Here is a 21521-nt window from a genome sequence, read left to right on the forward strand (position 1 = left end):
CGTCTAGCTAGCTTAAAAAGGTTGTAAATTTGCTTAAGTTTTAATATGGTCCCTAAAGTTTAGATTATTTTGAATCAACAAAATTATAAACTAGTTACAATCTAGCATTGGATTTGTTTTATATACCAAGATAACTGAAAGAAATTATAAATTTTAATTTTAAATTAATGTAATGTAAAATGACAAAATCAAATAAAAAAAAATGATAAAAAAATAATAAACTCACAAAGCATTATTACACCCCCGGTGCATTGTAAGTATTGTTACAGAAAACCCACTATATATTTTAATTTAATAAACTATACTATATAAAATCATACTATTTGTCTATTAGATAAATTATTAGATACGTTGGTGAAGTGCTCTTGTCCCACTAAACAAAGGAACACATCATCATAATTATCGGTTCGTCTCCTTTTTATACATGCTTTCAATTAGTTCTTTAAATTTCTTAAGTATTTATCAACAAAGTCATGCTAGCCTGCCAGTAACGTCATTAACATTAGATTACAAGATTATGTTTGTTTTATGAAATTATTTTTTTAAAAATTATTTTTTAATTTTTTTATATTTATTTGTCATTAAAAAAAATAATTATAAAAAATATTTTTTAGTTAAAGAAAAATTTGGCTTGATTTCTAAAAAAATATTTTTCTAGAAAATTTGAGGGAAAACACTTTTCACAAATTGTAAAAAAATTTAAAAATATCATATTATTTGCTGAATGTATCAAATTTGGTTCTCAAACTTTTAATTGTTTTATATATTTTGTTTTAAATATTTATTTTTTATTTTCATCTCTTAAAATTTAATTTTTATATTAACTTTGATTTTTATTTTTATAATTATTATTTACTTTTTTCCTATTATTTTTTTTATTAAATTTTTTTATTTATCATATTTGGTTCTTATGTTTTTTATTGTTACTTATTTTATTTGAAATAATTTATGAGATGTTAATTATTATTATTATTTTAATTTCTTCATCTTTTTTTTTTAGATTTGATCTATATTATTTTGATTATTATTTATTTTATTTGAGATAATTTATGAAATTATATTTTTTTTTAATTTCATTCACATTCAGCTTTTTAATTTGTAAGATTTGTTTCTCATTATTTTAATAAGCTTGAGAAAAATAAAATATTAACAAGTTGTTTTCCAACTCATTTTTCATGACATAACCAAGTACTGGAAAGTGTTTTCTAATTTATTTTTCATTGCACTACCAAATATTAGAAAATAATTTACTTTCCTGAAATTTACTTTTCTGAAATTCACTTAAAAAAATTACTTTCCAGTAAAGAAATGGAAAGGGCTAGGTATTTCATTATACAATTAACTATATATTTTTTAATTTTATTCTATTTTTTAATTGCATTTTTTATAATCAATTTAATGATTAATTTGTTAAAATTTATTTCATAAAAGCAAAAATCAACAAAAAAAAATCAATACATAAAATAAAAAAAAACCCCTAACTAATCACACATTCAAGTGAAAAAGTAATTTTTGACACACCAACTTTGTTCTTTTTTTATAATTCTTATAGTTTTTATAATTATTGTTTTGACTCAAAAATTTATTTTTTTTTATTTTTTAATTTCTAAATTTAAGAAATAAGAAAGAAACTCTTTAGATAATAGTGAAAGGAAAAGAAAGTTATTCGCTATATTTTAACTATAAAATAGATTAATCATGATGTTAATAATAAATTTTATTAGATAACGCAAAGTTTTGTGTGGATATTTTTATATTTTTAACTTGCTTGAAAACCTTGATTAAAATTGACAGATAATTTTTGTGTGAATTGAATTTGTGGAAGCAATTTAAAGATATTTTTTAATTAAAAAATTAATTTATTTAGGTATTAAACTTATTTGTAAGGTATTTTAGAATCAAAATAAATAAAAATATATATTTTTCGGATATAAAACTCCAATAAATATGGGCAAGTAGTTTTTTGAAAAAAATATTAGGATGTTGTATTAAAAAAACAGGGACCAGCTATGCGGGCTGTCCCTTGACCCATGTGGGCGTTTTTCGTTTTAAATTTCTTGTTAATTCTTTTATTTAGATTTCAAATGCAATATTTAAAAAAAAAAAAACCTTATATTTCAATGATTATTCACATCTCCCCCTCCCTTCACAGGGTTTATCCCTTCCCTTCCCTTCCCTTCCTGCCCTTCGCTTCTCCAAAACCCACCATCTATTTTCACATTCCCATCAAAACATGACACTTCAAATGACACTCTCTTCTCCGTTTCTCCTCTCTTCCTGTTCCTCTGCTCACAGACTCAACCCTCTTCTCTTCTCTAAACGACGCCACTGTCCCATCAAGTTCTCTCACTTCCCTTTCCCTCTTCTCACGAAACTCAGATTCCTTACAGGTAATCCCATCATCATTAAATCTTTTTAAAGTTTGAAACTTTAAATTATACAATCTTTTAATCCCCTAATTTGGGACCATAAAGTTTGATACTTTGGATTATGTGAAGCTTGGAGCTTCAAATTTGTGGGTAATAGAAAATGAGTTTCTTCTCTTGTTAAGTAATATTTGATTTTAAATGGGTTTTACTTCTGTCCAAGAGAAATTGAAATCGCAAAGCCTGAACCTTTTGATATTGTTAGCAGCCTGATGCAATCAACTGCTGATAATAATTGACTGCGTTGAGTGTTAATGAGGGTTAGTAGTATGTTAGCATATCAATGCACTTAGTTGATTAGTTGTGAAAGATAGCTGGTTGGTTTCTTCCCGCCAAAACTGGTAGTGTATAAAGGAGTGATTGCTGTAACAGAATTTGCATAGTAGAATACAATACAGAAGTTACTCTTCTCTCTCTCTAGGTTTTTTCTGTCATAATCATAACTGTCGAGGGTTAAATTCCTAAGTTCTTGACAAATTGGTATCGAAGAGAGGATCAAAGGGTGAATTGAAGTTGCAAAAATGATAAAAAAATACAAGACCAAGGGTCGTTGAAGATCAAGTGAAACAGACTGAAGCCTGTTATAGCATTTCCTATGACTTTAGATCACTAGAAGTATCAGATAACTAACAATGTAAAGAACTGAAAATGGAAATTACGTAAAAAATGTATGTTTTATCTCTTGGTTTGTGAATTTGTTGAAGAGAAAAATTGGGATTTAAGCAAACTAGTACTTGTTTTGTTTATATAATTTGTTTTTATCTCTTGGTTGGTGAATTTGTTGAAGAGAAAAATTGGGATTTAAGCAAACTAGTACTTGTTTTGTTTATATAATTTGTTTTGGGAGCTTATTCACATTTCTTATTGCTTTTCAGTTGCTGCTGCTGCAACAGAACATGGTGTATTTACTTCTCCAGAAAATGCAAAGTCGTTTGATTTTTCTTCAGAAGAACGAATATACAATTGGTACTGTTCTTTTGAACATACTCTAATTTCATCTTACATTTTGTAAATGTTTTACTTGATGGTATTCTCATATGCAAATGGTGCTGTGCTACTTCTTAATGTGTCTTAGCATATGTTCTTTCAGCGGTAACATCATCTTAATTGTTGGATGCTAGGTGGGAATCTCAAGGATTTTTTAAGCCAACTTTTGACCGGGGGAGTGATCCTTTTGTGGTATCAATGCCACCTCCAAATGTTACTGGTTCGTTGCACATGGGGCATGCAATGTTTGTGACTCTTGAGGTTGTGGAACTGAATTTAAACTAATTGATTTATAACTTGAGTTTTCACTTATCTTTCCTGTACACCATAGTAGGACCACACTACAGCTTTTGAGCCACCACTTAGTTCAGTTGTTTGGTAATGGTCTTGCTGACTTTCCATCATTCAACAACATTGTTTAGATCAGGTTAGGAAAAGGGGGGCATGTGTGTTGGTGGGGGGCTTTATGCAGTGTGCAAGCACCTAGTTTGTCTCCTTAGGTCATCCTTCTAAATGATAGATGGAAATGATATCTCACTACGGGCATTACACCCTTGTTGATGTACTTACCCATTATTTGATCATTGAATTACGTAGTCATTAATTATATAACACATTGTCTGACTCTAGTCATTTATGAAGAAAATTGACCACATTGTGTTTCAGGGTGAAAATGGGTTGATGACTCAGTTATAGTGAAAAATCTTAGCAGTAGTTGCTAGTTATATGGCATGCAGAAAAGATAGTTGAAGTATTGTTAAAAAAATAAAAAATAAAAGAAGCAAATATCATAACTTTATGGTTCTAATAGTGGGGTTCAAGGGCTAAGTGAATGAGCAATATTTTGATAGTAAGATATAAGTGATGTAACATGGAATGATTCTGTCTGAATTTTATCATCTAAAGTTAATAGCAAAAGCAGATGATATAAAGGCACCTAAACTGCTGACGTTTACTGTGAATAATGCTAGAAGAATGTAGAAAAAGGTGCTTGTCTCAAGGAAGGCAAATGTTAAAACCCACAAATAAAATTAAGGTTCATGGATGGAGTATGTTTATGCATAAGAACACCAAGTTTATCAAACCCTTTCGTTTGCTTTTCTGTTAACTTTTCTCTTTAAACCTCCCTTTAATATTTTGCATCAATTATTTGATAGGTTTTTCTGGCCATCTCATCCTATGTCATCAACACCAATTTAAATTTTTCGATACATGGTATATGCAGAGGACACTTACCATTTTACAGACATTTCAGCATGATATTATGCTCTTGATTCATTTTAATCAATCTGGAGAACTGAGTTTGATAAATATTAAGTGGTGTGCTTTTTGTATATCATGATTACATTTACATTTTCCCTGCAGTCTGTCGTATATCACCTTTTCTGCCTTTTGAATTTTCTTCCCTTGCCTAACTTGGTGACCTTTTTGGTTAGGATATCATGGTTAGATACAATCGTATGAAGGGAAGACCAACACTGTGGCTTCCTGGTACTGATCATGCCGGTATTGCAACTCAGGTTTGTCTATGGACTGACTATTTTACTGATATTAGTGTATTGATTGATTCTCCTAATGGGGAATTTTAACAGAAAAAATTCCATTTTTCACTTATTCTTCCATAAAACTATTGTTAGTGTTGGAGCTTCTCCTTAACTTTGTTCCCTAACTTTTTAGCTGTATTTCTTGGTGAAATGAGGCCTCCCTCTTAAACTGTTTGTATAGAGATCTTAATAAATCAGATTTGACGTACTTTTGGGGTATGCTGTATTTCACTCTTAAATCAGATTTGACGTACTTTTGGGGTATTTATTTTCAGTCTTTCCATTTCTTTTCCTGTTACTTGTGATTTTGGCGATAAGTTTCTGATGTAATGTTGCTTGAATTGCTTGTATGTTTTGAATAAATGCACTTCTTTTCTCAGTTGGTTGTTGAGAAAATGCTTGCATCTGAAGGAATCAAAAGGACTGATCTGAGCAGAGATGAGTTCACAAAACGAGTTTGGGAGTGGAAAGAGAAGTATTTATCCCACACTTACTCCTGTTTTAATTCTTTACATGACCTATGTTTTCTGATTGAGCACGGCATTACCTTCTTCTGTGTTGGACATCTTTTTTTCTTTTTTCCAGCTTTCAATTTTTGGCCACATGTTTCTGATTCCAAAAATATTTATAGACCACGTGTAATCAAAAGAATCAAAGGGAACTTCTGAGGATTGGGGGCATAAAAATTGAAGTGGTAATGACATTTAATAGAAATTAAGCTATTAGGTGACAAGTAATGTGTTGTTGGAGATCAAATTTAGGCAGTGGTCTGCATGTTTTTGTGGTATGAATGCTTTTGTTGATTATTATGTTTTTAATACATTTGTTTTGAGATCTGAAAAACAAACCACACCCTTCTATAGATTCTAAAATTAAAGTTTGCTAATTGTTGCTCAGCTTCTTTGTTTCTTATGACTGCCTCCTTTCTTCTTTCATCTTTAATTTCTTCAGTAGGTCCTTGTCCCGCTGACAAAAAAAAAAAAAAAAAAGTTGAAATTTGAAGGTTGCCTATCCAACTTCAGATTACTTCTACTGCTAAGTTTGCTGTTGCTTCAGTTTTCAGGGCACCCCACCTCCTATGGTTTTTTTCTTTTTTCCTTGACTTGACTTGTTATGATTTCAGATATGGTGGAACTATTACAAATCAGATTAAGAGACTCGGTGCTTCCTGTGATTGGACCAGAGAGCGTTTCACCCTTGATGAGCAGCTAAGTCGTAAGGCAGTTTTCTTACTGGCAGAAGTAGAACAGTGGCCAATCTAGAAAACTGTATCTGACTGGGGATAGTTTATGGGTAGTGTTAAAGTGCTAGGGTGCCATCTATCTCTTCTTTTTTTTCTCTGCTCATTGTTTGACTTTCATTTGAAAAAGGACTCCTCATGCTTTTGTACCTGACAAGCACCTCTTATGTGCCTTCTAAAACTGCATTTATCAGATATTCCCTTATTCTCACACCATTTTTTCTAATTTTGCAGAATCTGTGATTGAGGCTTTTATCAAGCTTCATGAGAAAGGCCTAATCTATCAAGGTATCATACTTTTATTGGTTGAACTCTTTTTTCTTTTTTTCCACTAAAGGGGAAAGGGGTTGGGGGATCCACATTCTTGCAGTCTGATCCTGTTTACAAGATTAAACCAGTTCATTGGTGCTAAAGAGTAGGGGGCTCCTTTCTGCTTTCTGCTTCCTGTTTTCAGTTTGTGTATTTAACTGTGCAGGGTATTCTACTATTTAGGATATTAAACAGTGATTGGTTGCTTTGATAAATAGTTCACGAAATTTGTACTTTCTTCCAGGCTCGTATTTGGTTAACTGGTCTCCTAATCTACAGACTGCTGTTTCAGACTTGGTATGCTGTTTTTGGGTTACAGCTTCAATTGATTGCTGTTATTGTGAAAAATAATATAGTTTGACACAAGTTCTTTTTATTTGTGTTTAGGAAGTAGAATATTCTGAGGAACCTGGCACTTTATATCACATCAAGTATCGAGTTGCTGGACAGTAAGTATCAGAGATTTCACTTGTACTATTTCTTCTTTTCCTCTGTAAGTAAATGATGTCTAACAGCTCATCAATAAAAGTACTGCTTTGTTTTTGCTCTTATAACATATTTTTTACTATCTGGGTACTGTGTCGGTGATTTGATCTGCTTGCATTCTTGTACTTCTGAAATTACTGCTTCGTGAACTTGACCATGTTGCCACAGCTTCTAGAAGATTGCTACAGTATGCAAATTGGAATTTTTATACTTCCTTTTGTAGGAGTGACTTCTTGACAGTAGCAACAACACGGCCTGAGACTTTATTTGGTGATGTAGCTATTGCTGTGAATCCCAAGGTAGGGGCATAATTATGCAATCTACATTAACTATTTAAACTATCACACTAGGACACAAAGTAACATAGTTATTCAATCGATTGTTTAGATCCTAAATTTAAGGAACATACCTTATCATTGCATAGGTTAATAAGTACCAACATGGTGATAAGCTGTCCAAAAATTTGTCAATTTTCATCATTAGAAGCGTGTGAAACATTGACAATAATTTTGTTGCCATATCACAGGAAAAGGGGAAAAAAAATAACAATCAACCAGTTCTTATTATTATTCAAGATTTTTGAGGATCTAACAGTATAATGGTCATTCTAATTGTGATAAGGTGTGCAAGCCCTCTAACTAAACCTCGGGGTTTTATTTCCATAATTTCAGTGTGGATATTATTTACTGAACAATTTTGTGGAGATGCATATCCATGCATTCTTTAGTCACAGAAATATCCTAGTTTTTTAATCTGAAACAAAAGATGAAATAGATGTACTACTATTCTCTTTCTTGTGGTAAAACTGAAGCACTTCACAGATAAGCTACTTGTAGTATTTACAGTTTGGAGGTGGCTCAGATATCATAAAATGTCTTGTGATTTAGTTAGTTGTTTAATCCACTCTCTTATATACAGTTTTATGAGACTCAGGTCTACATAAGTTCTGATAACTTGATATACATTATTATATATATTTGTTATGCAGGATGACCGCTATTCTAAGTTTATTGGGAAGATGGCAATTGTACCCATGACATATGGCCGCCATGTACCTATCATCGCTGACAGGGTAAAAGCATGCTTTATGATACTTGGTGCATTTTGCTTTGTTTTAGCTGTTTTTCATGATATATTTTTCTTGGTAATTCCCCTACTGTTCTGTAATTGTTGAATTTGTGTCAACCATGCACCTATAACCTGGACTTGTGTTCTTTCAAGCAAGTTTAAAGTTTCTGGAAAATAACCCGATTGCTATTTTGGCAGCATGTTGACAAAGACTTTGGGACTGGTGTGTTGAAGATAAGCCCAGGACATGATCATAATGATTACTATCTTGCTAGAAAGCTTGGTCTCCCTATTCTTAATGTGATGAATAAGGATGGAACCCTTAATGAGGTTGCTGGATTGTACTGGTGAGACTTGAAATAATTATCTTATGTTGAAGAATTTATGTGCTGGAGAATTTATATTTGCCTAACATGCGGAAACAAATCTTGGAATGTTAGTGGTCTCGATCGATTTGAGGCACGGAAAAAACTGTGGTCAGAACTTGAGGAGACCGGGTTAGCTATCAAAAAGGAGCCGCACAATTTAAGGGTTCCTAGATCCCAACGTGGAGGAGAAGTGCGTTAATACTGTCTTTACATATGCCCTTCCAAATATTGAGGATTTAAATTTAGGTGAAAAAATGCTTTAACTGGCAGTTTTAATGTCATGATGTTTGTTTCCCCTCTTATAGATAATTGAGCCTTTGGTAAGTAAACAGTGGTTTGTTACCATGGAGCCCTTGGCTGAGAAGGCTCTTCGGGCTGTTGAAAAAGGAGAGTTAACCATAATGCCTGAAAGATTTGAGAAGGTATGCAAGATTAAGACAAATTCTGTCATTTTTGTCTGCATTTGATTTGTATGTTGATCAGCTAGACTTACTCTCATGCTTGCTTAAAAATTGACTCTTTTCTGAGCCTTCTATCCCAGTAGTTTCCAATTTCTGTAAGTTGCTATCCTGCTTGATATTAGTTTTTCTATGTGGCCTATCTTGTCCTCCATAACCATGTAAATTGTTATTAATCTTGAAGCAATATACATCAACCTGGGTATCATTGTGTCATTAGTTTCCTTTTATTCTGTCAGCCTGTGATTATTTATTTGAAGCCACTTTAGTATTTACTATACTCGGTGTCAAGTGCTTTTTTTACAACTTTCTTTTTGCTGATGACAGATTTATAATCATTGGCTGTCAAACATCAAGGACTGGTGTATAAGCAGACAGCTATGGTGGGGGCACCGCATACCTGTGTGGTACATTGTAGGAAAAAACTGTGAAGAAGATTACATAGTTGCAAGGAATGCTGATGAAGCTCTTGAGAAAGCTCATGAGAAGTATGGGAAAAATGTCGAAATTTATCAAGATCCAGATGTTCTGGATACTTGGTTTTCAAGGTTTGTTTTTCAATGAGTCACAATCTGTTATCTCTTATTATCAATACTTAAATTCTATACTAAAAGATAGAAGAGTTTAATCGATCAATGACTTTCTCTTGGAAATGTCTAGAGCAGCAAATGGTTTTGACTCGGATTCCAGAAGTGCCAACAGCGAAGAATAAGCACCAAACTTTCTTCTGCATGGGCTTTTCTTCTTTCAGTCAATCCCACTCCCCCCAAACAGTTTTTCTCTTAGATAATCTAGCTGGTTAGATACAGGGATAAAGATTGCTAAAAAAGATAGTTACCTCAGATTATGCGTGGATAATAAATCTGTGCCATTTCTGTACATTGTGGAAACCTTGATGATTATTCCTATCTCCTGCATGCTTTAATCAATCATTTAATTTTTGTTTGAGGGAATTTTGGATCTTTCATCACTTTCTAATAATTTCATAAGAACCCATGGGTAACTGGAATTACCTTTTCCACATAATCCCATGGAATTATCATTGTAAAATGAAGTGAATTTCCTTCTCCTTAGCCTCATTTATTCAACTTCCATCTTCAGCGCTCTATGGCCATTCAGTACTCTTGGTTGGCCAGATGTTTCAGCAGAGGATTTTAAGAAGTTTTATCCTACAACAATGCTTGAAACTGGGTATGTTCTTCTCTTGCTGACTCTTGCTACTTTGGTTTGTTTTTTGTCCTTTGGCTTGCTACTTTGGTTTGTTTTTTGTCCTTTTATCTTGGTTGTAGTTTAATCATTTTTTGAAACATTTAAGTTGGATTGATACTTTTTAACCAGTTTGGCTGAGTGGGGAGTTTGAAACTTTGAATTAACCTGGTCAGTTTTAAAAGAATATTCAGAGTGCTTGGCATCCAAGCCTCAATCTATGACACGCTGAATATGGAGCAAAATAGCTTTTGGTGTTTTGGGTTGTATATTGTGCCCTTACTCGTTTATAGAGTGAACATGGACAGTGAACAGGAGAGTGTTCAAACTTGTTTATAGAGTGGACATGGACAGTGAACAGGAGAGTGTTCAAAATTGTATCTTTTCATCACAGAATTAGTCATGGTTTTCTTGTTAGTGCATTGCTGCTATGATTTGGCTTTTGCTGATAATTTTCTGCCAACTCTGATGGAATATATATTCTGCATCATAATTATTGACTACGGGTGCTAACTTTGTTGGTATAAGATAGGCTGGAAACAATTTGCAGCATTAAAGAAGTGAATAATAATCAGTTATTTTCTTGACACGATGGTAAAAACACCATAAAAGTTTTGGCTTGCAGTAACTAGTGCTCATTTTTTCTTTTCGACGAACCACATCATGGGAAAATGTTCAAGGGCAGAACTTTCTCAAAACCTTTCCTTCCGGCACCTGTCTTGGTAGAACCATGCCCGAGTCATAACATAGTCAGTTTTATCTATTTGACGATGTTAAGAGTTTTGGTGATTTACCTGCCTTCTGGCTTCATAACGAGATGACTGTCTTTCCTGTTGTGGGGAACCATTTTTAATACCAATGAATTCTTTTTCTTTTTCTTTTTTCTCATTTGATAATATGGCTTTTATTGTCACTGTTTGCCTTTTCATTGTTGTCAGATTTCCTCCTCCATGGGCTTATCTGTTACTTCTTGATTGCTGCCATTGACACTTGTTTCTGTTGTTTGAACAGGCATGACATTTTGTTCTTTTGGGTGGCAAGGATGGTCATGATGGGAATTGAGTTTACTGGGACTGTTCCATTCTCATATGTTTATCTTCATGGGCTTATCCGGGACTCACAGGTTAGTAAAGTGTGTAGTTTTTTTCATATGCATGTATTGGTTCATAAATCCTTGTACAGTTTCATGGATATGTACAGCATCTCATGTCTTATGAAGACAATGGAAAAATAATTACTGCAAGGATTACTGACCAACGTTGGCTTTTCTGTTGTGATTATTAACATTTTACTCGGTTGCTGTTCCAATAGTTTAGCTTGCATGTATTATCCTCACTTTTACCTCCAAATCCTATTGTCTTTTTTTCAGGGACGGAAAATGTCCAAAACACTTGGTAACGTAATAGATCCCCTTGATACAATCAAAGAGTTTGGCACTGATGCTCTACGATTCACTATTTCTCTAGGAACTGCTGGCCAGGTTGCTTTCTTTTCTTATAATCCTTGAAACTGCTCCTTCAAGACTTAATGGCATCTTATATATATATATATATATATGCAGCCTGTCTACCTTCCTTTTCAGTGGATGATTTCAAGCTTACATCAGATGCTGTTCGTTTACTAAATACTTACTTTTGACCCAGGACCTTAATTTGTCTACTGAGAGGTTGACTGCCAACAAGGCCTTCACCAACAAACTATGGAATGCGGGCAAGTTTGTGCTACAGAATATGCCTAGTCAAACTGATGTATCTGCTTGGGAAGCTATAAAGAATTGTAAGGTCTGTTTGCCCTCTATGAGAGGACATGGGTTTTTTTTTGGTCACGTTTTCCATGCTTACTGTAGGAATTGCCCTGTTCAGTAAACTGAACCAATTTTATTCCTTTTGCAGTTTGACGAAGAGGAGTCTGTTCTCAGGCTACCTTTACCAGAATGTTGGGTGGTAAGAAAATTGCTATGAGGCATCGTGTCCGTTGTCAAATACCTATAGTTAAACTAATGACCTCATTTAATTTCAGGTGTCAGAACTTCATGTGCTTATTGACATGGTCACAGCTAGCTATGATAAGTTTTTCTTTGGAGATGTTGGGAGGGAAATATATGATTTCTTCTGGAGTGATTTTGCTGATTGGTACATTAAATCTATCTAGTTTGTTTCTGAAAAGTATTTATCTTTATTTGAATAGAGGCACATTAGATGATGAATAAATTTCCCGATCCTGGAATCTTAAACATGAGCCTTCAATTTAAACATCACAATACAAAGCATTTGATATAAGGGAGAGGCTGCACCTTTGACAAAATATAGTGGTTGAGATTTAGTACATGTATGTATGATCTATGTCACATGGTTGTCAGCCTTTTAAATTTCTGTTTTGAAGAATAAGAATTTCATTAATTATCCAGCTAGTTTTCAGAACAAATGTTTTAGATAAAGTGACAATTGATCCCTTAAAATGTTGGATTCACAAAGTGGGCAAATGTCAGCAGTTCTTTGTTTTGTTTTGTCATTCTTTATTGGTGAAACTCATAGTTTTTTCCTATTTGGCACATATCCATATGATGCAAAAACATGTGCATGCATTCATACTTGTGCATCATTTATATTTGTGATAAAACCAGGGGAATCCTTGGAATCTTGTTTGCCACATTATGTGCACTGGGTGTGGAACTCTAGGTATATGCGGTGCTTGTTATCTTAATTTATAATCCATAATTAGCTTTCTTTTGATATACCTTGGCCAGGTATATTGAAGCCAGTAAAGCTCGCCTTTACCAGTCTGGAGCTGATTCAGCTTGTTCAGAGGCACAGGCGGTTCTATTGTATGTTTTCAAAAATGTATTGAAATTGCTACATCCATTCATGCCATTTGTCACTGAAGAACTATGGCAGGTAACAATTTTGTAGCATATAAATCATTTCAACTCTGCTCAAAGCTTTATTGGTTAGAGGTTACATCAATATCTCTTCTCAGTCCATCTTTTATTTTAATTCAACTGGACTCATTTGAGTGACTGTGTTGAGATTTGAGTTTAAAGATCACTGCTTTTATTTTAGAAGTTGATATTATGTGTTTGAGTTTAAAATATCATTTCTTTGAGTTTGAAACTGATACAATATGTTCCTTGTGATGTCACTTTGTTAACTTGGTACAGATGCAACAACTGTATGATGCTTTTTTTTTATTCTTGACATCCTCCAATTTATTTACAGGCACTCCCCGGCCCAAAAGAAGCACTTATAGTGTCTCCTTGGCCCCAGACTTCACTTCCACGGTTTCCCAACTCCATAAAAAAATTTGAAAATTTCCAAGCTTTGGTGAGTACACAACTACTTTCATTTCTTGTACACTCAATTGCCATCCTGTGAAAAATTTTATATTTATTTCTCATCTGTTTTTAGTACAAGCATAATGATTTCATCTTCTCATGTGAATTAGACTAGAGCAATCCGCAATGCTCGAGCAGAATACTCAGTTGAGCCAGCCAAGCGTATATCTGCATCTATAGTTGCAAGTGAAGAAGTCATGCAATATATATCTGTAAGTGCACTCTATTTTCTTAAACTGTCTTTTAGGTGGGCATGAGTGTGCTGTTCTAACTAGAGCTTTAGTTGCATATTCAAGCAGGGATATAAGCATTCTTTCTTGGTCCTTGATTTTTGTTGGATTGGCATAGTAACATTTGAACCTTATACGTTTCAACTCCAATAGGCTCATATGCTGTCTCTGTTCCCCACCTCTACAAGCACCTACTGAGCTCATGGCCAGGGTCCCCCCTGGCTAAAAGAAATCTTTGTGCAGTAGAGATGTTAAAAATTCTGAAAAGAGAGGACTACAGATAAAACATGCAGCAACATGCTGGCCTTCTGTTCAGTAAAGCTAGGAAGAACTCTTGCACGTATAGATTCTCAAGCTTCTGCTGCCCAAACTGATTATAACTTGTAAATGCCCTTTCATATCATGAAAACTAGTTCCAAGTTATATTCTGAAACTTGAAATGGTCCTCTCTCAACCATTCATATAAATTGCTGTGAATGATAGAGATATATACTCTCATTATCTGTTTAGCTCTGTTTCTTTCATCAATATTATGTTTTCTATTTGATAGAAGGAAAAGTAATATGCCCATTGATCATCTTACTATTTCTTAACACTGTTTATACACACTTCATTGCTATAGCATTCTTCACTTGCATTCTACAGATGTTTAGGCAAGGTGATTGAATAGTAGACTTGATTATCAAGACACTGTTTATACACACGTCATTAACCTGTCATTGCAGAACGAGAAGGAAGTCTTAGCTCTTCTTTCCAGGCTAGATCTACAAAATATCCATTTCGCAGATTCTCCTCCAGGCATGTTTATTTCCCAATCAATTTTTCTTGTTTGTGCATTGTTTCTGCCTTTTGTTTTATTTCTTGTCAATGGGACAGAAATAAATCGTGTATAGTATTTTTGCTTCTATCATTTTTTTTTTCACTTCACTTATATGACTGGCCTTTGAACTTCATATTCTAATGGATGTAAATTCTATTGTGCTTTAGGGGATGCAAACCAGTCGGTACATCTGGTTGCTAGTGAGGGACTGGAAGCTTACCTTCCTCTTGCAGATATGGTCAATATCTCTGTTGAAGCAGAACGCCTTTCAAAGCGCCTCTCCAAGATGCAAGTGGAGTATGACGGGCTTGTTGCTCGTCTCAATTCCCAGAAAGTATAAACTTCTGCTCTTACATATACATGCATTTATGTCCAAAGATCTCCACGGAACACCACCCCACCCCCAAAAATAATAATAATAATAATAAATAAATAATAACAATAATAATCAATAAGGGATTGCTGAACCATACTTATTATGGATTATGCATAATCCAAGGTTATAATTTCTAGGCCGTAGCACATCTTAATGTAATTAGAAACTGTTATGACTTTTCATAGCTCTTGACATGTGGACTTGTGCAATATGCTTACAATCTGCCTCACTCTCCAGTTTGTAGAGAAAGCTCCTGAGGATGTTGTCCGTGGGGTTCGAGAAAAGGCAGCAGAAGCAGAGGAGAAGATAAAACTCACCAAGAACCGGTTAGCTTTCCTAAAATCCTCTATTCTGGTGTCACAATAGGTTGTCTGGGGTAGACTTCGTTTGTTCTCAATGTATCCACAAAATTGGATTCACCTCATTGCAAGACCAGTGCTCCATACAACCATCTGACATCCACACCATCTACTTTCTGGTGGGGCAATGGCAATTATGGATGACCATTTGGAGAAGAAGTTGGACAGGATAGTGGACAGTCCGATATCTGGAAGTTCTGCATAAATTGAGTATTGCTTTGCCTTGCTTCTTGGTAGAGATAGAAGTATTGACAAATTGCATATGAGATCGTGCTACTATCCATTATTATTTTTGTGCGAGAGGTCACTGATAGAATTCTTGGCCATCCAAATGTACAGCTATTCGTTTAGCAGCAGCAGTTCTGTCATTTTGGCCTACTGTTACCTTTTGACATTGTACAATTAACATTAATTCTTGCGTAGATTTTACCTTTTATGCGGATGTATCTGCCATTTTGCCTCGTCATGATCAGGTAGTTTTTTCAGCTTTGATGACTTGAAACCTAGTAAGAGTATTGCCGATGGCTATTTTAATGCAGTTGAAGAATGTTCTCCCTGATCAATGTTAAATATATCAAGAACGAGGCAAAATTCACTGGAGCACTATCAGATGATTCCAAATAGTTGATGGATAGCTGCTTGGCTGACAGTTCTTTCTTGTTAAATTCCTAACTCTTACTGTCTTAATAAAACCATCGCGTCCAATTCATAAAAAGAAAGAAACGAGACCAATCAAACACATTTTGATAGGTATTTTAAGTCTTCGAGGATTATATATAGAAGAGTCGAGCAAAAAACTGCGAAGTCAGTTTGACACTCTGGACTTGAAAGCTCACGCCAGATTTCTCAAATCCGGCAACAAAAGCACGTCAAGGCGAGCAGCAAGGCTTCAATGATTTTACATCCTAATGTAAGTAGTGTTATGTGACTGATTAAGTAGTTTTATGTGATTGATTAAGGGAAACTTAAGGTAATGATGGTCAATTTATTCCTATCCTATGATTGTGCTAGTTGTAGTTGATAATTTCTTTTTTCCCCTCTTATCATGTGCTATAGGGGTTCATGTCAATTTGACAAGTTTTACAATTAGTTCGAAATCTTGTCTTAATAAATGCAATTATTATTAAATATAAACTAGATATTAGGTATTGTGTTTTTTTATATATAAAATATTATTTTTTTAAAAAATGGCATCATTTCATGTTTTTTTTTTTAAAAAAATAAATAAATTGGTTTATCAATCTGTGAGTTAACCTTTTCAATCCTTAATTTAAGCCTTGAGTTAAATAAACTCGTCTTGAATTAAATAAACTCTTGAATCGAGTCATACAATTAATATAATAAATCATTATAATTAATATAATGAATCATCATTATTCAGTAACAACAAATTAAGTGAAAAACTATAATGCATTGTTTAGTAATGAGATCTGAATAACATGATGAATATTTCATGTCATTGACATTCAATGGAATAAAATTACAAGATGAACGTGTTCTTTTTTTTTTTTTTCTCAAGAGTCAATGCCGAACATTCCAAGGAAATTTAACCTGGGCGCAAACTTTCAATACTATTAAGAGATTGTTTCAATCAAAGCTTTCTATCAAACCAATGACCCTTTTAGATAATCACATGTAAGAATTAGGAGGATGCCATTCAAACAAAAAACCTTCAAAAGTGGTAAGAAACTAATTGCTTTACTATTTGAAAACATTGACAAGCCTTTCCTTCTTCTTCTTCTTCTTCTTGTTTGGAAGTATTCGCTGTACTTTTCTGATTCATCGTCATTGAATGAATTTTCAAATATAGTGCAAGTAAATCTAATCTTCAAGCCAACAGTTTGAGTGTCAGTGCAATTCTTGAGAGCAAGGAAGCTTAGGACCCTGGTTATATTACCTGTCCTAAGACCGAACCCACGTATAGTCAGTAAAAAAAAACCTAGTCTAATGAAGGTGATGTTTTGGTCACCGATCATCCTAGTGCTGGAGGTAGCCATCTTCCTGACATCACTGTCATCACATCTGTTTTTTATTATGGGAAACTGGTTTTTTCGTTGCATGTAGAGGGCATCATGCAGAGATTGGGGTACTACTCCTGGAAGCATGCCTCCCTTTTGAAAGTCAATAGGAGAAGAAGGAGCTGCAATTAAAGCATTTAAGCTTGTAGAGAAGGGGTTTTTTCAGGAAGATGGAATTGTTAACCTTCTCCTGTTTCCCGGTTCTGATGAATCGACACATAAAATCCCTGGAACTCGCCTGCTTGAAGACAGTTTATTAGATCTACATGCACAAGTAGCTGCGAACTAGAGTGGTATTTCCCTTATCAAAGAATTGATTGAGCGGTACGGTTTGGAAACTGTGCAGGCCTATATGACCTATGTGCAGCTCAATGCGGTAGAAGCAGCGAGGCAAATGCTCAAATCAGCTGCTTCTAGAGTTTCATCTCAGTCAGCTAAGTTTGGAGAGTGATAATATAGCTATGGAAGAAGAGGATAGCATGGATGATGGCTCTATCACACATCTGAAACTTAATATTCATTCTAATAAAGGCGGGGAAGCATTTTTCGATTAGGGACCAGCCCAGAGGCGTGTGGAAATTGGAATGCACTAGAAGCATTAATAGCTGCCGCAGTCATATACTGCCTTCGCTGTTTGGTGGATGTTGATATTCCTCTCAACCAAGGTTGTTTAGCCCCGGTTGCAATCCATGTTCCTAAAGGCTCATTCCTTTCTCCAAGTGACAAGGCTGCATTTGTTGGAGGTAATGTTCTCACGCCTAGTAGTCATAGAGTAACTGATGTTGTACTTACTGCCTTTCAGGCCTGTGCTTGTCCTCAGGGATGCATGAATAATCTTACTTTTGGGGATAATACTTTCAGCTATTATGAAACAATTGGCGGTGGAAGTGGGGCTGGTCCGCACTGGCGTGGGACAAGTGGAGTCCAGTGCCATATGACCAATACTCGAATGACTGGTCCAGAGAATTTTTATCCGAGGTATCCAGTTCTTTTGCACAGGTTTGAACTGAGAGAGAACAGTGGAGGATCGATCTGGGCTTCATAAAAAGGGTTATGGCCTTTACGAGATAAGAGTTCAGTCGGCCAGTTGTAGTGAGTATCCTTTCAGAAAGGCGTGTGCATGCACCAAGAGGTTTGAAGAGGGGAAAAGACGGGGCTCGTGGAGCCAACCATCTGACTATGAAATATAAACGAAGAGTTTACCTTGGAGGTAAGAAAACATTTGGGGTGCAGGCAGGGGAAATTCTTCAGATTTTAACTCCTAGAGACGCTGGGTGGGGTTCATGTTGATTTTTCTGGTGCAAACTGCTGCATTGCTGTGGCGGTGGTGGTAGGTGGATTAGTTTTTGTTGCTTCTCCAACGCTGCATTGAGATGACTGTTCTCATTGCTATTTACGTACCGAGAGTATATGTTGCTGCTGAAACTTGCTCTATTTGCTGTATCTGCTGATGCTGCATTGCTTGCAGTTCTGAAACCCAGTTTGCCACAAGTTGTTTCATTGTTGTTTATGCTATGATCCCAGTTCTTCAGCTCCATTGCTCTTGCAAAATCTTGGCAAAAAAAAAAAAAAATGCTGCATCATGAGTTTCTTTCTTCTCCTTTTTTTTTCTTTCCCATCACGAGTTTGTTTTTCTTGAATTTGCTATTGTGCTCTCCTGGATGGTAAAACATCCATCACTGTTGTAATGGGTTGTTATGTTGTACCCAGGAAACGTTCTCATATTGTGGCAGGTAACAATTTCCTAGCATATAAACCATGTCAACTCTGCCCCAAACTTCATTGCTCAGAGGTTACATCGGCATTTTCTTATCAACCAATCTTTACTTTAACTGAGCTGAACTCCTCACTTGAGTGAGGAGTCCTGAGTTTTGAGTTGATAATCAGTATGTGTTCGAGTTCAAAAGATCACTTCTATGAGATTAAAGCTGATACAACATTTTCTGATACAGCATTTTCTCGGTGATGTCCCTTTGAGGAAAACTTACAGTATCTTCTCTGCCCCCATACTTCCACTTCTACGGCTTCCTGACCCTGTACTGTAGAAGGCTACACAACTACTCTGAGGACAGGATGTAGATTATCCTAAATAAGGAAGTAGTAAATAAAAATTGCTTATTTCAAGTTGTTTTTGATCTATTTTTTAGATTTTGATTTGCTTTATCAACCCAACAGAGCATCTTATGGTTCTCTTCCCTTCTATGATTTCAAGGTGTTGTTGGCCATTTGGAGAGATTAGAAAAGATTACAAGCTTTTTCCTCCTTTTCATGATGATAGCCACGTCTTAGACGAGAGGATGGTGGGGCTGAGGCTGCACACAGTGTGGAAAGGGGCTTCTGTTACTACTTGATAAGTATATCTTGGATGTCAATCATGTTTATTAAATTCTATTTGGGACAAGATATAGGTAATGAAATAGCCACTAACCTTTTATTTTTATAAAAATTGATGCTAGACTTGGGTTATGCAAAACAAATGATTTAAAGTTATTTTTTTTTTTTATATAAAATGCCGGATTTAAATATAGTTGGGTTTTGATGTAGTACTAGTATCACGTATGTGCTAGAATTTGCCGAGCATGTAGATATTAGATCAAGTGTTATATGTTTCTATATAGTTTTTTTTTAATAGTAATAATAATTTTTTTAAAATTTAGTAATGATAATAACAATAATAATAATAAATAATACTAATATTAATTTTTAATTTTACATTTCAAATCAAATCTTTGATTGTTTTTCAATATTAAGAATAATTTTTTTCTAATTTAGTAATTATTTTATTAATAATATTAATTATTATAAAAATAATAATATTTCTAACACAAGAGATAATATTTTTAATATTAATACTTTTGATTATAGTAAAAATAATAATAATCATAACACAAATAATAATAATTTTTTATATTAAAACTTTGAATTCTTATAAAAATAATAATATTGCAACACAAATAATAATGTATTTGATATAAATATGTTGAATTATAAAAAAAATATTTAGAACACAAATAATAATATTTTGATATGAATACTTTGAATTATAAGAATAATAATAATAATTAGAACACAAATAATAATATTTTTTATATTAATACTCAAAATTACTGAATATTTTTAATAATACCGTGATGCGGGCTAACTTTTTATTTCTATAAAAAATATCATAAAAATTTATAATATAAAAAATAATATGTTTTCAATACTAATAATAATAATATTTTCTTTCAAACTTATTAATTATTTTATTAATAATATTAATTATAATAAAAATAATAATATTTCTACAACAAATAATAATATTTAGAATCATAAGATCCAGAACCTTGGAATTAACACCATGACCCAAAGTGTGGCATGGGCATGGCTCACTTGCAATGCAACCTAAATGCCACATGTGCATTGGAGGTACCCATATGTGCATCGGAGGTACCCAACCTCTAGGCAAAAAGCTCAAACATCATGTGTGTGCAGTGGTGTGCCAAGCATTAAGACAAGAGTTTAAGTGCCACGTGTGTACTTAGTCTGCCAGCACACAGGCAAATAGTCCAAACACCATATGTGCGCCGAGGTCTGTCCATCATACAGGTAGTAGTTTTTCTTCAATAATAATTTTTTAAATTTTTTTAATGATAATGATGATAATGATGATGGTAGTAGTTTTTAATTTTACCTTTCAAATCAAATTTATGATTGTTTTTAATATTAACAATAAAATTTTTCTAATTTAGTAATTATTTTATTCATAATATTAATTATTATAAAAATAATAATATTCATAACACAAAAGGATAATATTTTTAATATTAATACTTTTTATTATAGTAAAAATAATAATATTCATGACACAAATAATACTATTTTTAATTCCTATAATATTTCAAACAAAGATAATAATATTTTTTTATATCAAAAATTTAAATTCTTATAAAAATAATAATAGAATTTAAATAGTAATAATAATATTTTCTTTTAAATTTATTAATTATTTTATTAATAATATTAATTATAATACAAATGATAATATTTCTAATACAAGTAATAATATTTAGAATTTTGGAACCAGGAAGCTCAAATCTAATGCAAAACCCAAACGCCACGTGTCTTCAGGTGCAACCCAAGCACCACAGATGTGCTAGGGGTGTCTAACCCTAGGCAGGGAGCCCAAACACCACATGTTCATTAGGGTGTGTCCAATAGTGTTGGGTCTAGCTGCTAAGCTAGACCCGATAGCACTTGACAAAAGATACAATGCCCCTAGCCACAACCGTTGATCAAACCCCCCTCCCTAACAC

At 33.8% G+C, this 21521-nt stretch overlaps 1 protein-coding gene across 4 annotated transcripts; it reads left to right on the forward strand.

Moving 5' to 3' along the window:
• Window positions 1–2135: 2135 nt before the first annotated feature.
• Window positions 2136–15714, forward strand: LOC105118826 (valine--tRNA ligase, mitochondrial-like). 4 transcript variants are annotated; one of them, XM_011016873.1, is made up of 27 exons: window positions 2136–2390; window positions 3302–3392; window positions 3548–3674; window positions 4850–4933; window positions 5338–5432; window positions 6081–6172; window positions 6432–6485; window positions 6751–6803; window positions 6894–6955; window positions 7216–7291; window positions 7981–8064; window positions 8259–8407; window positions 8501–8618; window positions 8734–8850; window positions 9214–9434; window positions 9988–10077; window positions 11104–11215; window positions 11462–11572; window positions 11736–11873; window positions 11985–12035; window positions 12112–12224; window positions 12839–12986; window positions 13308–13412; window positions 13534–13635; window positions 14379–14451; window positions 14641–14807; window positions 15087–15714. In XM_011016873.1, exons 1-27 carry the CDS (start codon window positions 2234–2236, stop codon window positions 15213–15215), a joined length of 2919 nt encoding a protein of 972 aa, XP_011015175.1. In that variant the 5' UTR covers window positions 2136–2233; the 3' UTR covers window positions 15216–15714. The 4 variants fall into 4 exon arrangements, with proteins under 4 accessions (XP_011015175.1, XP_011015176.1, XP_011015177.1 ...); XM_011016874.1 differs by having other exon boundaries at window positions 13534–13617; XM_011016875.1 differs by having other exon boundaries at window positions 9214–9293.
• The last annotated feature ends 5807 nt before the right edge of the window (window positions 15715–21521 follow it).

This window comes from Populus euphratica, unplaced genomic scaffold (assembly GCF_000495115.2).
Source record: "Populus euphratica unplaced genomic scaffold, PopEup_1.0 scaffold2262.1, whole genome shotgun sequence".
NCBI lineage: Eukaryota > Viridiplantae > Streptophyta > Magnoliopsida > Malpighiales > Salicaceae > Populus > Populus euphratica.

Excerpts from the sequence above, each read along its gene's own strand:
- LOC105118826 (XM_011016873.1), top strand. The coding sequence starts at position 2,234 with ATGACACTTCAAATGACACTCTCTTCTCCGTTTCTCCTCTCTTCCTGT. Across the intron at positions 8,065-8,258 it reads TACCTATCATCGCTGACAGG|CATGTTGACAAAGACTTTGG; the intron begins GTAAAAGCATGC and ends CTATTTTGGCAG. Across the intron at positions 8,619-8,733 it reads GATCCCAACGTGGAGGAGAA|ATAATTGAGCCTTTGGTAAG; the intron begins GTGCGTTAATAC and ends CCCCTCTTATAG.